We start from the raw sequence: 15,928 nt of genomic DNA, 5'->3' as shown, positions 1-15,928 counted from the left end.
GTGCTGCCCAGGATTACAGCATATATTCAACTTGGAGCACTGTATAGGGAGTTTGTAACCCTGTGGTGTCCCAGCAGGACACATTTTATTGCGAGTGGTTATATATTTTATATAAAGGCTATTTTTGGTATACATTCTACACTATATTCAGCGTTTTTTTTACATGAATGCGGACTGGATCTTGGTGAGATTAGATAATGTAAGGGCAGAGGAGATATCTGGAGTCTGATAGACCCCAGATTCTAAAAAAAAGAATATATGACCATGCCCATTGAAGGTTTAGGGGATATTTGTATTCCCTGTGATAGCGTTAAAAGTGATTAGAAAAAAAAATGAAAGGGACAGTGTAAAAATAATTTAAAAAAATCAATAACTTAAAAAAAAACCCAAAAAACTGCCCACGCCCCCACCCCCTGTGCACACGCGTGCGTGAACGTTGACCCCATACTCAGGAGAAGTAGCAGAATGTATTTTGTGGAGTAATTCCACATATACCCATAGCATAGGTGAGCAATAAATCATTTAAGTGACAATTTTGTGTTAAATTTTTTTTTTTGTCATTTTCCAAAAACTTATTCCAAAAATAAATTCTTCTATTGACTCAACATGCCTCTCAACAGCTGCAGGCATCATCCTGGTATAACCAGTGATGTTCCAGTATGTCGCTGGTCCTTGTTGGGTGTATATGCTAATATATATGCTATACTTTTAATGTGACAAAAAATATTATAAAATATATATGCTGAAGCATAGGGGCCATCCACCCACTGGCCACCCCATGCCCCAGTGCTTCGGCATATGTGCTCTTTTTTTTTTTTAACTGTGGATGAAAAATCTCATTCAACAGCGTTGCCCACACCTACTTTTGTATATTCTGAGAGCAAGACCCTGTTGCTGTCACAATAAACAAGTCGGTGCTCCAGCAGAATGACTTCCTCATTTCTCAAGCAGGCTTTTTCCCCCTTTCTAAGACTGGTATTTACAAGCCGTTGGGGGAAGCTGCAACGATTAGGTTGCACGCTGCCACGTACATCAGTTTCAAGATTCTACAAATGTCTAAATAGTGGCACACTTGAATAAAAATTGTCCACGTATAAGTGGTACCCCATATGGCAAAAGGATGAGGCCAAGTCCCAAACTATCTTGCCACTGCTCCCCATGTAGTCTGGACATCAGGGGGGCTCCACGTAAATCCCTCGTAAATCCGAAACTAATATGTATAGCCTGTTGCCCTCTCACAGGTCTTTTACATCTTGACCCCATATATGGCACGCTTGCAGGGGAGAAATTGTTTGAGTGGAAGGCGGCCAGAAAAATTAATTAGGGACTCATCAACACAGATGTTTTGCTGGGGAGTATAGACATCTGCAAATTTTTGGTTAAGGTGATTTACGAGGGGCCGAATTTTGTGGAGCCGGTCAAATTCAGGGTCACCCCGAGGACGACAGTGTGTGTTGTCATTGAAATGCATAAAACACATTGTACTCTCATATCTATGCCTGGCCATGACAGCAGAGAACACGGGCATACGATGAATGGGGTCTGTGGACCAATACAAATGCAATTCATTTCTTTTCGTAATGCCCATGTTGAGGGTTAGGCCCCAAAAAACTTTAATTCATAAACCTGTAATGGGTTTCCATGCGAATGGTCTGGCAAGGTTTGAAGTTGGGTTGGTGGCGATAAACTGTTGTGCATATAAATTGCTTTGATCCACAATCAATGCATACAGATCTTCCGTGGAAAACAACTCCAAAAAATCAAGGGGAGTATTTAAATTTACTGTTTCCACCTGAATTTCGGGTTGGGCAGTGAATGGGGGAAGTACGGGTGCTGCAAAATTTGTGTGCTACCAATCGGGATTTGCGAGCACATCCAGAAGGATACTAGGGGCTCTACGGGCCTGTGTGAGAATTCTTGGTGGCTGCGGGATACTACTTGTGCTCGCCACCACACCAGCTTGTACTGCACTTATGGGACTCGCCACGGAGCACCTGGCTGTCAGGGACTGCTTGAACCGCTTCAAAAAAATTTACCAGCAAGTGCTAACAGAGATCTGGCCTGATTCTGCAAACACTGCGGTTTTGTGTGCAATGTATCAAGTGACAGTGACCTACTGGGGGAGAAGGGGGAGGGGGGTTAAGTGTAAGGGCTAAATGCAGGTGCCAGGGCTGATCCCGCTAATGCTGTGTTTTTGGGGACACTATACTAATGTCAACGCTGATATAGTTCTGATCTGATCAAACATATTGATCCGTTCAGACACTACACTAGCAATGGTGGTGTATTGTGTATGTGAGTGTGTTCCTGGCAATCAAGGGGTTAAATGTGATTACTGGTGTACTGACGGGCTATCTGGGAGGGGCGTGAAAACCATGGGAGCGCGAATCACGTGTGTGTGTGTGTGTATGTATATATATATGTATGTGTGTGTATAAGGAACACCTAAGAGAGCCCATTTTTCACAGTCGAGTAAAGCTATGCATTTTTCTTTCTCCTCTGTTGAGGGTTGCAGAAAGTTTTTAACCTTTTGGGTTATATTAATGCCTACAGAACAGATTTTGCCCGAGGCCTTACAGATTTCTGATTCATTGGCCATAGAGTTTGAGTTGCCTCAGTCCTTGACTTGGGAGCTTGCCCCTAAGGAGTTGCAATCTACTGCTATTTCTCCCTAGTTAAAGGAGCACATTTTGGCTCTTATTGTAGTGCAAACTTTAAAACTCCTAAGGCTGCAAAGACTTTCCCTTTGCACCCGCTTTTGAACTTCTTTGCCTTTTGGGTTCAACAACAAACCTGGACAGTTCTGTCTCCAGGTGCAGGGATCCTCTAGTGCAGTGATGGCGAACCTTTTTGAGCCCGAGTGCCCAAACTGCAACCCAAAACCAACTTATTTCTTTCAAAGTGCCAACACTGCAATGAAACCTGAATATCGAGCTTTTGGTTTAGAAAAAACAACTCGTACAGTAGTGCAAACTAATTAACAGTACAGGGATGACCAGAGACTGCGGACACAGTACAGGGATGACCAGAGACTGCGGACACAGTACAGGGATGACCAGAGACTGCGGACACAGTACAGGGATGACCAGAGACTGCGGACACAGTACAGGGATGACCAGAGACTGCGGACACAGTACAGGGATGACCAGAGACTGCGGACAGTACAGGGATGACCAGAGACTGCGGACACAGTACAGGGATGACCAGAGACTGCGGACACAGTACAGGGATGACCAGAGACTGCGGACACAGTACAGGGATGACCAGAGACTGCGGACACAGTACAGGGATGACCAGAGACTGCGGACACAGTACAGGGATGACCAGAGACTGCGGACACAGTACAGGGATGACCAGAGACTGCGGACACAGTACAGGGATGACCAGAGACTGCGGACACAGTACAGGGATGACCAGAGACTGCGGACACAGTACAGGGATGACCAGAGACTGCGGACACAGTACAGGGATGACCAGAGACTGCGGACACAGTACAGGGATGACCAGAGACTGCGGACACAGTACAGGGATGACCAGAGACTGCGGACACAGTACAGGGATGACCAGAGACTGCGGACACAGTACAGGGATGACCAGAGACTGCGGACACAGTACAGGGATGACCAGAGACTGCGGACACAGTACAGGGATGACCAGAGACTGCGGACACAGTACAGGGATGACCAGAGACTGCGGACACAGTACAGGGATGACCAGAGACTGCGGACACAGTACAGGGATGACCAGAGACTGCGGACACAGTACAGGGATGACCAGAGACTGCGGACACAGTACAGGGATGACCAGAGACTGCGGACACAGTACAGGAGATGACCAGAGACTGCGGACACAGTACAGGAGATGACCAGAGACTGCGGACACAGTACAGGGATGACCAGAGACTGCGGACAGCACAGGAGATGACCAGAGACTGCGGACAGCACAGGAGATGACCAGAGACTGCGGACAGCACAGGAGATGACCAGAGACTGCGGACAGCACAGGAGATGACCAGAGACTGCGGACAGCACAGGAGATGACCAGAGACTGCGGACAGCACAGGAGATGACCAGAGACTGCGGACAGCACAGGAGATGACCAGAGACTGCGGACAGCACAGGAGATGACCAGAGACTGCGGACAGCACAGGAGATGACCAGAGACTGCGGACAGCACAGGAGATGACCAGAGACTGCGGACAGCACAGGAGATGACCAGAGACTGCGGACAGCACAGGAGATGACCAGAGACTGCGGACAGCACAGGAGATGACCAGAGACTGCGGACAGCACAGGAGATGACTGCTGACCTTTGGGGAGGGAGGGGGAGCGGGTACCTGAATTTGACAGGTACCCGCTCTTACTTCCGCAGAGTTTTTTTTTTATCTTACCTGTTCCTTTATCCAGCCGCGCGCTGTCTTCCCGGCTTCTGTAGTGTGGGCGCTCGTCGGACAGCCGGATGCCCAGTGCGCATGCGCGAGAAGCGCTGCGCTTTGTGATTGGTCCGGCGGCTTCTGGGATCTGTCATGTGTCCCAGGTACCGCCTTACCATTCACAAAGAGCACTGCTTCTTGTGCATGCGCACTTGGGACCCGGCTGTCACGCACACTACAGCCGGGAAGACAGCGCGCCGCTGGATTCTCCTGGCGTGCCCACAGATAAGGCTCGGCGTGCCGGCTGTGGCACGCGTGCCACGGGTTCGCCATCACTGCTCTAGTGCATAAGTATCCAAACGTTTCAGTATGAGAGACACATTGTTTATTTTACAAATGTTTGCAGGGGGTTAGTTAGCCTCAAGAGAGACCAATGCAGTGAGATTGAGGACTTGCTGCGGGCCAGAAAAAAATGACGTAGCACAGGTAGTGGAAGCAGTGGATGCCCTATTGGGATTAAGGTGGTTTTAAAAACGAAAGGTTTTTACCTTAATGCATTCTCTGTATTAACGTAAAAAAAAAAACATTCTGCTCTATTTATTGCTCTAATCATTAAGCAAGAGTACAGTTCAAACCCCCTTTCCCCCTAGAATCATGGTAACATTTAAGTGGCTACAGGGAGAATGTCTGTCTGGTTTTCTAGTTCCCTTTCCCAGCCTAGTGATTGGACAGTAATGGAGCAGTAGCACATGATGAGGTCATCTATCCTGCTAGCAGGTTCACAGATTGACAGCACTGTGCAAAGTAGTAAAGCTCCAATTAACTTTGCATACTGATTAACCTTCTTCCAGTCTGAATCCTGCTGCACAAGGAATACCAGGAAGTATAGATAGATTTGCTTGTGTATTAGCTATATTTAAAATAATCTTTTATTTGAGAAACAATTGAGTAAAGTTTTTGTTTTGTTTTTTTACCCCAGATGTATATAAATGTAATTCTCTTTAAGGTGAAACATTAATGGAGATCCAGCAAAGATTGCTGAAGGAGAGGGAGCTAAAGCTTAGGAGAGCTTTGCAGATACTAAGGATGAAGAGAAAACTACTTAGGACACAGCGCAAACGGCGGGAGATTCCAATAATCTCTGTAATGGGTTATACCAACTGTGGTGTGTATATCACTTGTTTACCATGTATATTACAATATTATAAGGGAAATGATACATTGTAGTTGTGGTCTTGTTGTATTTGCAGGAAAAACAACCCTGATAAAGGCACTCACTGGCGATGCAAGCCTTCAGCCACGTAACCAACTTTTTGCCACACTTGATGTCACAGCCCATGGTGGATTGCTTCCTTGTCGTATGCCAGTTATATATGTTGATACCATTGGCTTTCTCTCTCAGCTTCCTCACAATTTGATAGAGTCTTTTTCTGCCACACTAGAGGATGTCATCCATTCGGTAAGCACTTTGATATGAGAACAGCTCTATAATGTTTGGAAATGATAGATGGGTGTATCCTCAGACATACAGCCCATAACATTCTATATTAAGAGTTCTACTATAGAGTCAATCAGAGAATGGAGAGAGGAAAATGGCTATCCCTGCTCAGATATTTAACATGAGCCCAGGGAATACGATCCTGCAGCAAAGCAACCCGATGCTTAGCGTCAGTGACAAGCTCTACCTCCTGGTGTCGTCACGTTCAGGAGTGTGGTTGGGGGATAAGAGCTGTCTCATATTGCCATTGCTACAGCACTGGAATAAGATCTATGCTGTGGAGACTTGGTGGCACCATGGGGACAGAATGCCACAGCAAGTAACACTGTCTCCCTGCACATAAGCAATGGTGGTGTGGCGTGGGCGGTGGCATCCAGTTTCTAGATAAAACAATAGATAGGAATACAGCCTATTTTTAATCATTTTAGTTATTGCAAAAAGCTGTCAGGCAACATTATATTCTTGATTCGGTTTTGGTAAAAGATGTTTTTTGAAATATTGAACTTATTGTAGTAAATTCATCATGGTAGAATGATAGTAGTTTATCTCTGGTACAGCTGTTCAGCAACTAACTCATGTATGGTTTACATACCAGGATTTATTCATTCATGTGAGAGATATAAGTCATCCTGAAGTTATCAATCAGAAGAAAACTGTGCTGAATGTTCTCTCCAACTTGAATGTTCCCCAGAAGCTTCTTGATACCATGATTGAGGTGCACAATAAAATTGACTTGGTTGACAAGTAAGTGAAATTGATTTTGTGTAACTCCATTTGAACCACTTCAGCCCTGGAAGATTTACCCCCCTTCCTGACCAGGCCATTTTTTGCAATACGGTGCTGCATTATTTTAACTGATAATTACACGGTCATGCAACACTGTACTCAAATTTATGTCTGTTTTTTTTCCCACAAATAGAGCTTTTTTGTGGTGGGTATTTGGTCACCTCTGTGGTTTTTTACTTTTTGTGTTATAAACAAAAAGACTGACCAAAAAAAAAAATAATTTTTGTAATTTCTACTATAAAACATGTCCAATAAAAAAAATTTAAAAAATCAAATTTCTTCATAAATTTAGGCCAAAATGTATTTACATATTTTTGTTAAACAAAAACACATTTTTTTATACTAGTAATGGCGGCGATCAGCGACTTATAGCAGGACTGCAATATTGTGGCGGACATTTTTACACTAGCTTACACTTTGTGGGAACCAGTGACACTAATACAGTGATCAGTGCTAAAAACACTGATCACTGTACTAATGACACTGGCTGGGAAGGGGTTAACATCCAGGGTGATCAAAGGGTTAAGTGTGTGCCTAGCTATGTGCTTGGTGTGCACTCGGTGGTGCTGGTACAAGGGGAAGTGATGGATCGTGTTTCCAGCTTTGCAAGAACACATGATCGATCACTCCCCATGTCACAACAGAGCTCTGTCTATGTAAACATTAGCAGAGGCTCTGTTGTTTCTCCCTGCCCAACGATCGGTGGGTACTGCCTAACATCCGTTTGCCTGGACGCGCAGATCGGCTTCTGCTATGACAGTTCACAGAAGAAGCGATCCGCCTGCGGCATGCACACCCCCATGAGGATATATATATATATATATATATATATATATATATATATATATATATATATATATATATATATATATATATATATATATAATATGATATGATATGATTTTGCACAGGAGGACCACCCTGTAGTCTCTACACTGCAATAGGGTGGTTCATAAGTGGTTAATAGCTCTTTATTTTCCAGTCTGTCTTGGTTTTATTTTCATGCAAGAAATAAATACAAAGATTCAGCAAGAGATGGTTTCTGTGTGGTTACATGTCTGAAAGCACAATTCAGAGATAAATGTTTCAGCATGGGATGGATTTAGGAATTTATTTTTATCTATTGATGGACATGTGTATTTGCTAATGAAAATGTACAGGTATCCATTATTGCTCAGAGAAACAGATCAAAGGTTCATTTACGAGAACACTTTTTAGATTTCCTGTAGTTAATGTGTGAAGGAAGGCCAGATTAAAGGCTAAATTCACCTTTAGGGAAAAATAATTTCACATATTTTTGCATTAAAAAAAATGTGCATTTATTATTTTGCAAAGCATTGCACCTGTGGTCAGTGGATCACGGATGCAATGTCAGGCTTCTGCAGCCATGCCCTCCAGCTTTCTTGCCCATACCTCTGTATGGGCTTTCTGTTAGAAAGCTGGAGGAAGGAAGTGTCAATGCGCTACTAGGGCACTAATCAGCAATCCACTCAAAACTGAGAATCCCTCATAGTCCTTTTAAGGACTAGTTCAGCCAAAGAGGATCTGCCTCTTTTTAAATGTTTGACTAATCCTTTAGCTACAGTTTCCTCATGCACATTGTTGAAAATTGTTGTTTTCATAATTCCAAACACATGGCACTGGCTGCAGTGTCTAAACTAGGGGTCTCCAAACTGCAGCCTGAGGGCCAGATGTGGCCCTTTGCTAGCCTTTATCCGGTCCTTGGGGCACTGACACCAATAATGGGACACTATTTCTTCCACTGATAACACTTATGGGGTACTATTCCTCCCATTGATACCAATGATGGGGCACTACTCTTCCTCCTCCTGACCACTGCAGAAACAAGTCACACTTAATTTAACCTCCTTGGCGGTGTTCCCGAGTGTAGCTCGGGGTAGAATTTCTATATCAAGAACGGTAACCCCGAGCTACACTCGGGCTTACCATGCAGCGTTCTCTGGGGGTCCCTGCAGCACTTACCTTGTCCTTCGCTCCCACGATGGGTCCCCTGCAGCGTCCCCGTCCATCTCCTCCAGCGGATGCCGGCATCTGGCTTCCGTGTTCCGGTCCCCGTGACGTCGGAACGTTCGGGCGGCGGAACCGGCGGGAAATTTGAAATTTTTAAAAAATGACATTTTTGCTGTCATTGCTGTTTCACTGCATTTCACATACATTTTGTCCCTACTGCTTTGTCCTGTGCCCTGCCTGCATTTTGAATGTTCTTTCTGCCTGGAAACTTAGAAAAGTCCATGGTGTCCAAAAAGCGTCCCTTTACGTCAAAAGCGGTTTTAGAACAGCGATAGTAAATCAGAACCACTTGCAGAATTGAGTGATAATGATTCGTGGGGAAATTCGTCATCAGACACTGAAAACGATTTTGCGACTTTGCTCAGCGATGTGCGAATTTGCCTCTGTATTTCAAATTTCAGTGTTTTTGGTTTGATTATATTATTGAATTAAATTTATTATTATATTATTATTTTTTATGATTATTTATTAAATTATAATTTATGATTTCGTGTTTCAAGTTTTATCATATCCGGAATGTTTAATAGACTCTTTTTCGGATAGATTTCAGTGAGTTATTCCTAAAAATTACAGCCTACAATTAAAAACTACATATTTCCATGCAAAAAAATGGTACCTCTTTCAGCACAAAATTCCTGACATGATCATACCGCCAGGGAGGTTAAAACAGGCAAGATCCACACTTTTCATTGCAGTCTTGCCAGTTTATACCACCGGGTTATTGTGATTCAAATGTGAGTAGTTCTGGAAAAGTGTGGAGAGAGATTCTCTTCCTTCTGATAACATTATATGAAACATATGATAACCTAGTAATACAAGATCCATACTGAACATGGAGTTCCCAGAGTCATGGTGCTCTCTCCTGAACCTATGTTGTTCCATCTGAGCAGAATGTAGCTTTGTAGCCACGTTAACTACTAATATATAGTAGAGAGGCTGGCCATGTGTTGGAGACTTAGTATAACAACTTTTTTTTTTTTTAATAAAAGAGGTTGTATGATATTGCACAAAAAAGTCACTTACCTCCTCTTTTGGCAGTCCCCGCCTGCACTGTTGGCTTTTCTCTATTTCGGGTGCCTCCTTTAATAAACTGGGTGTTAAGGAGGTACCTGTGAGTGGACACTTCCAAGCTGGGCTGTGTCCACCTATGGACACACAACATTGGTAAGCAATGTCCTGCTTCCTCATAGGAGTTTGACAGGAGCAGGAGCAGCCTATGTTTCTGCTGCCTTCAGTTTCTCCTATGAAAGCAGGAGGTAAGGGGAGTGGTGATGGAGCCAGAAACTGTGATGTGGCAGTGACATGGAGTCAGTTAAGTGTTTAAGGAAAGGGGTGGGGGGAGAGAAGAACAGATTTTTTTTTTTTTGGGGTGGGGGGGGGGTTGGGGTTTTTTTTTCTTTTTGTTTTTTTTTCTTTGTTTTGTGTGTTTTGTTTGTTTGTTTTTTCGTTCGTGCATTAAGGTCAAAAAAACATTTAGACTTAAGAACCACTTTAAGCTTGCTTTAACTCATTGATTGCCTTGATACAAACTCATACATCATTTGCTACCTATGAGAGGAACAGCCAGGATGTATAGGATAACTCCTGGGATATTAAAGGATTAAGAAGATCATAATTAGGTGGCAGGAATTGTCACAAGACAAACCACGTGTGATTAAAGCAGAGCTCCACTCAAATGTGGAAGCTCCACCTTTCTGTCTCATTCCAACCCCCCCCCCCCCCCCTCCTGCTCTGCTGCCACAATTGGCACCTTTTTGGGAGGAGCAGGTACCTGGTTTTGACCTGACTGCACCCCAACACCCCCCGCAGTCTTCTGGAACATGTCCAAGGTTCCAGAGGAATGCAGTCCTTCATAAAGCACAGCGCGCTAAGCCCAGTAGGAAACCAGCGGTGAAGCCAAAATGCGTCAGTGCCAGTTCCTCTTAGTCAAGATGGCGGCACCAGCACCTGACAGCTGAAGAATCTGCTCAGGATGAGGACACTGCTGGCACCCTGGACAGGTAAGTGCCCTAATATTAGAAGTCAGCAGCTACAATATATGTTGCTGCTAGTTTTTAATTTAGGGGGGGCGCGGGGGCCAGAACTCCACTTTAAGCTCTGACAGAAGCAACCATTCCCAGTCTCGTGTGTTGCAAGCTAGATCTGGAACAGTGAAGCCAAAGAGTGTCAGCTAAATGAGTGATTGGCTGCTTCATGAGAAGTTATTCACATATTATTTTTGCTTAGACTATAGATTCTGTATCATTTTTATTTTTGTTGAAGGAATTGTTTTAACCATTCTACACATGAAACGAAGGATGCAGCTGTTTCTGTGTCTGCACTTCATGGATCTGGCTTGGAAGACCTCAAACAATGTATAGAGACGGGCTTGATGGAAACCACAGGGAGGATAATTACCACAATCAGAATAAACCTGGAAAGTGTTGAATTAAGGTATGTGAGGTTATGCAGGCCCACTAAATTTGTCAATCTGTTCCAGTGTATGACATCTTCAGATCAACATCTAGAATCATTTAACATAAAAAAAATACATTGTTGAAAACGGGTAAATACACTGCGTAAATACATGTGTGTGAACTTCAAATACAAAATAGAGACTAGTGAAACCACCTATTAAAAAGAAACAATTACTGTATATAGCAAACACTCTTCCTATATTAAGTGTGGATGTTGACAGATCTGAATCAGAGGTCCCCCAACTTGGAGTACCCTCATCACCACAGAGTCTCCCATCAAAGTCCTTATTACATCAGAGCCCCTCAGCCACATAGTCCCCTCTTTGCCCTATCTTTAGGCTTCAGCAGTGAGGCAGGGGGTAGGAGCTGGTATGGAGGAGTTAGACTTCAGTCCTCTTCTGAATGCTGGGGGTGGCCCTGCATGGCGCCTGCCCTGGATCAGTTGCATGCGTTACCATGTTGTAGAGGGGCTGATTGCTAACCCCATAGCGATGAATGACTGTGTGTCCTGTCCTAACACGTCCTTGGTTAATATGGTGCTGGTGGCCTTCCTGTCCGCACCATGATAACTGATGATGCTGATCCATGTGTTTGACATCGTTCCCCGCACTAAGCTAATATGTAAGTTGAGGTCTACTGGCTTAGAAAATGTAGCTTGTAAATGGATAGAAAACTGGCTAAAAGACCATACTTAGAGCATTCAAATAATGATTCATTAACAGCTACTCTCTAAAGCTTCTAATAGTGTACTCCAAAGTTCAGTGTTGGGACCTTTTACTTTGTAGCCTGTTTATAAATGATACAGAGTTTTGGATTAAAGGTACAATTTCAGTATCTGCAGATGATACCAAGTCATTACATGATGTCTCCATGCTGACCTGAATGCACTGATTGGGCACCTATGTGGCAAAACAGGTTTAATATTGATAAATGTAAAATTGTGCATACATCCTATATTCAAGGACTAGTACAAATGCGGATTCAATTTATTGAGAAGGATTTAGGCTTTCTAGTAGCATGTAGTGCAATACCTTTAAAACGGGTATAGACTTTGAGAGAGAGATATAATCTGACCTTTTACAAATCATTAGTAAGACAGTTTTGGACACCAATTCTTGTTGTGAAACTAGGGTTGCAGCCAAGAAAGTGTGTAATTGATAGAATAATTCAAGGACGCTAATATCTTACAGCTCATCTTATGTATTTTTCATAACATAAAGAGAGTTGTAAGTAGTGAGTGCCCTTGAAGTATTTCTATGAATTACATCATATATAATATGTGAACTGTTTCAAGTGTGCACAGAGACCTTACACTATGGATTACATGGTAAGAAAATTCTTGGGATCTACTTGGGCAAACCTGTTTTACACTAACATGTGCCTCCCTCCAAAGGAGTGCCTCCCTCCAAACATTGTTTTAGTCAATGTTAATTGACACTAACTAGGGGCATATAAGACACTGGCTGGAATAGGTTTGCGGAATTAAAGCGGAGCTCCAGTCAAAGATTAAAAAAAAATAAAATTCAACAGCTGCAAAAACAGCCAGTCACCTGTCCCATGATCCAGCAGTGTACTCCCTGCAGCCAGTTTGACTGGCCATCCTTGCTCCCCAGTGGAGCTCCACCCAAAACATGAAGTTCTGCTTTATTTTCCCTTGAGAAGGGGCTTTTAAGGGGGGATATATGATCACCTTGTATAATTACATACACATAGTGAACTTTAAGATCATTGTAAAGAGCAATGTAATAAGAGAGGTTTAACCTCCATTTATTTTTATGGCCATACACTGATCTGTACTCAACAGAACGTAATTGAGTTCTCTCAAAAGGGATGGTTTCATGAAGATGCCATTTTTTTTGTATAATGTGCACCGTGTCCCGAATATAAACATCTATACCAGTAAGAGAAAAGAAACATTTTTTTGATGCGCAGACTTTGAGGAATAATATCAATGACATCAGTACTATTAAAGTTACATTTTTATTGAATACAAAATATTAAAAAGATAAAAACATAAAATATTGATTTGCTAATCCTCTGAATTGGGCCTCAAGCCCTAACCGACAAGTACCCCTATATACCACTGTATTGTCTCCATAAATTAAACATATCAAATGCAATTGTTCACAATGAAGAGCAATGTCTGTAGGAAATAGAAGGGATTTCACTGGTCCAAATGTGTTTTGCGATGTCTCTTCTTCAAGAGACCTTCTGTCAAAAGGGACATGTTGGGGAATTTTTTAATCCGCTTTAGCCACTGATGAGAGTATTCATGAAAGCAGCGGCGCAGCTGTTCAAATACCGGTGGTGAGTGAATTTCTCATATGATTTGTGCGGATGGAGAAATCTATTCTGTTTTTTTTTTCTGCCCACTATCTATGGACAGCATAAGACCTGTAAAAATGTTGAATAAACTACCTCAGAAGTTGCAAACAAGGTGCAATAATCCCTTTCTTTGCAACTCTTACTTTGTACATTGGAACTTAGGATAAATAGACAGCATTCTTTATTGGTCTTCCATAATCTGTCTGTATAAATGTACTGGTGTTTTCATACAATTGTATATTTCACAGATTCGGGCCTCTTCATACACACTATTCAGCTGTCATTTACTTTCATTGTATAAAGCAGGGGTCTCCAAACTTTTCAAACAAAGGGCCAGTATACTGTCCTTCAGACAGGCCGGATTAGGGCTAGTGAGGATAGAAAATGTCCTGGCCCCAGGATCAGTGAGAATAAACATGGCCTCGGGGTTGATGGTCAGTAGGAGGAAGAGTAGTGCCCCATCATTGGTTCTAGTGGGAAAAGTAGTGCCCCATCATTGGTTCTAGTGGGAAGAGTAGTGCCCCATCATTGGTTCTAGTGGGAAGAGTAGTGCCCCATCATTGGTTCTGGTGGGAAGAGTAGTGCCCCATCATTGGTTCTGGTGGGAAGAGTAGTGCCCCATCATTGGTTCTGGTGGGAAGAGTAGTGCCCCATCATTGGTTCTGGTGGGAAGAGTAGTGCCCCATCATTGGTTCTAGTGGGAAGAGTAGTAACCCATCATTGGTTCTAGTGGGAAGAGTAGTAACCCATCATTGGTTCTAGTGGGAAGAGTAGTAACCCATCATTGGTTCTAGTGGGAAGAGTAGTGCCCCATCATTGGTTCTAGTGGGAAGAGTAGTGCCCCATCGTTGGTATCAGTGGGAAGAGTAGTGCCCCATCGTTGGTTCTAGTGGGAAGAGTAGTGCCCCATCGTTGGTTCTAGTGGGAAGAGTAGTGCCCCATCGTTGGTTCTAGTGGGAAGAGTAGTGCCCCATCGTTGGTTCTAGTGGGAAGAGTAGTGCCCCATCGTTGGTTCTGGTGGGAAGAGTAGTGCCCCATCGTTGGTTCTGGTGGGAAGAGTAGTGCCCCATCGTTGGTTCTAGTGGGAAGAGTAGTAACCCATCGTTGGTTCTAGTGGGAAGAGTAGTAACCCATCGTTGGTTCTAGTGGGAAGAGTAGTAACCCATCGTTGGTTCTAGTGGGAAGAGTAGTGCCCCATCGTTGGTTCTAGTGGGAAGAGTAGTGCCCCATCGTTGGTTCTAGTGGGAAGAGTAGTGCCCCATCGTTGGTTCTAGTGGGAAGAGTAGTGCCCCATCGTTGGTTCTAGTGGGAAGAGTAGTAACCCATCGTTGGTTCTAGTGGGAAGAGTAGTAACCCATCGTTGGTTCTAGTGGGAAGAGTAGTGCCCCATCGTTGGTTCTAGTGGGAAGAGTAGTGCCCCATCGTTGGTTCTAGTGGGAAGAGTAGTGCCCCATCGTTGGTTCTAGTGGGAAGAGTAGTGCCCCATCGTTGGTTCTAGTGGGAAGAGTAGTGCCCCATCGTTGGTTCTAGTGGGAAGAGTAGTGCCCCATCGTTGGTTCTAGTGGGAAGAGTAGTGCCCCATCGTTGGTTCTAGTGGGAAGAGCAGTGCCCCATCGTTGGTATCAGTGGGAAGAGCAGTGCCCCATCGTTGGTTCTAGTGGGAAGAGTAGTAACCCATCGTTGGTTCTAGTGGGAAGAGTAGTAACCCATCGTTGGTTCTAGTGGGAAGAGTAGTGCCCCATCGTTGGTTCTAGTGGGAAGAGTAGTGCCCCATCGTTGGTTCTAGTGGGAAGAGTAGTGCCCCATCGTTGGTTCTAGTGGGAAGAGTAGTGCCCCATCGTTGGTATCAGTGGGAAGAGTAGTGCCCCATCGTTGGTTCTGGTGGGAAGAGTAGTGCCCCATCGTTGGTTCTGGTGGGAAGAGTAGTGCCCCATCGTTGGTTCTGGTGGGAAGAGTAGTGCCCCATCGTTGGTTCTGGTGGGAAGAGTAGTGCCCCATCGTTGGTTCTGGTGGGAAGAGTAGTGCCCCATCGTTGGTTCTGGTGGGAAGAGTAGTGCCCCATCGTTGGTTCTGGTGGGAAGAGTAGTGCCCCATCGTTGGTTCTGGTGGGAAGAGTAGTGCCCCATCGTTGGTTCTGGTGGGAAGAGTAGTGCCCCATCGTTGGTTCTGGTGGGAAGAGTAGTGCCCCATCGTTGGTTCTGGTGGGAAGAGTAGTGCCCCATCGTTGGTTCTGGTGGGAAGAGTAGTGCCCCATCGTTGGTTCTGGTGGGAAGAGTAGTGCCCCATCGTTGGTTCTGGTGGGAAGAGTAGTGCCCCATCGTTGGTTCTGGTGGGAAGAGTAGTGCCCCATCATTGGTATCAGTGGGAAGAGTAGTAACCCATCATTGGTATCAGTGGGAAGAGTAGTGCCCCATCGTTGGTTCTAGTGGGAAGAGTAGTGCCCCATCGTTGGTTCTAGTG

At 44.2% G+C, this 15,928-nt stretch overlaps 1 protein-coding gene across 1 annotated transcript in view; it reads left to right on the top strand.

Annotated features, from left to right (window-relative positions):
• Window positions 1-15,928, top strand: part of GTPBP6 (GTP binding protein 6) — a 43,117-nt gene that overhangs the window by 26,357 nt on the left and 832 nt on the right. The window contains exons 6-9 of the mRNA XM_089693522.1: window positions 5,379-5,537; window positions 5,623-5,831; window positions 6,466-6,614; window positions 10,950-11,120. Coding sequence (XP_089549648.1) covers window positions 5,379-5,537; window positions 5,623-5,831; window positions 6,466-6,614; window positions 10,950-11,120 — 688 coding nt within the window. The remainder of the gene's footprint in view (window positions 1-5,378; window positions 5,538-5,622; window positions 5,832-6,465; window positions 6,615-10,949; window positions 11,121-15,928) is intronic.

The sequence above is a fragment of the Staurois parvus genome, unplaced genomic scaffold (assembly GCF_062004578.1).
Source record: "Staurois parvus isolate SC_StPar_1 unplaced genomic scaffold, SC_StPar_1.0 ptg000634l, whole genome shotgun sequence".
Lineage (NCBI taxonomy): Eukaryota > Metazoa > Chordata > Amphibia > Anura > Ranidae > Staurois > Staurois parvus.
The sequence above is the reverse complement of the archived record's forward strand: the minus strand, read 5'-3'. Positions and strand labels throughout refer to the sequence as shown.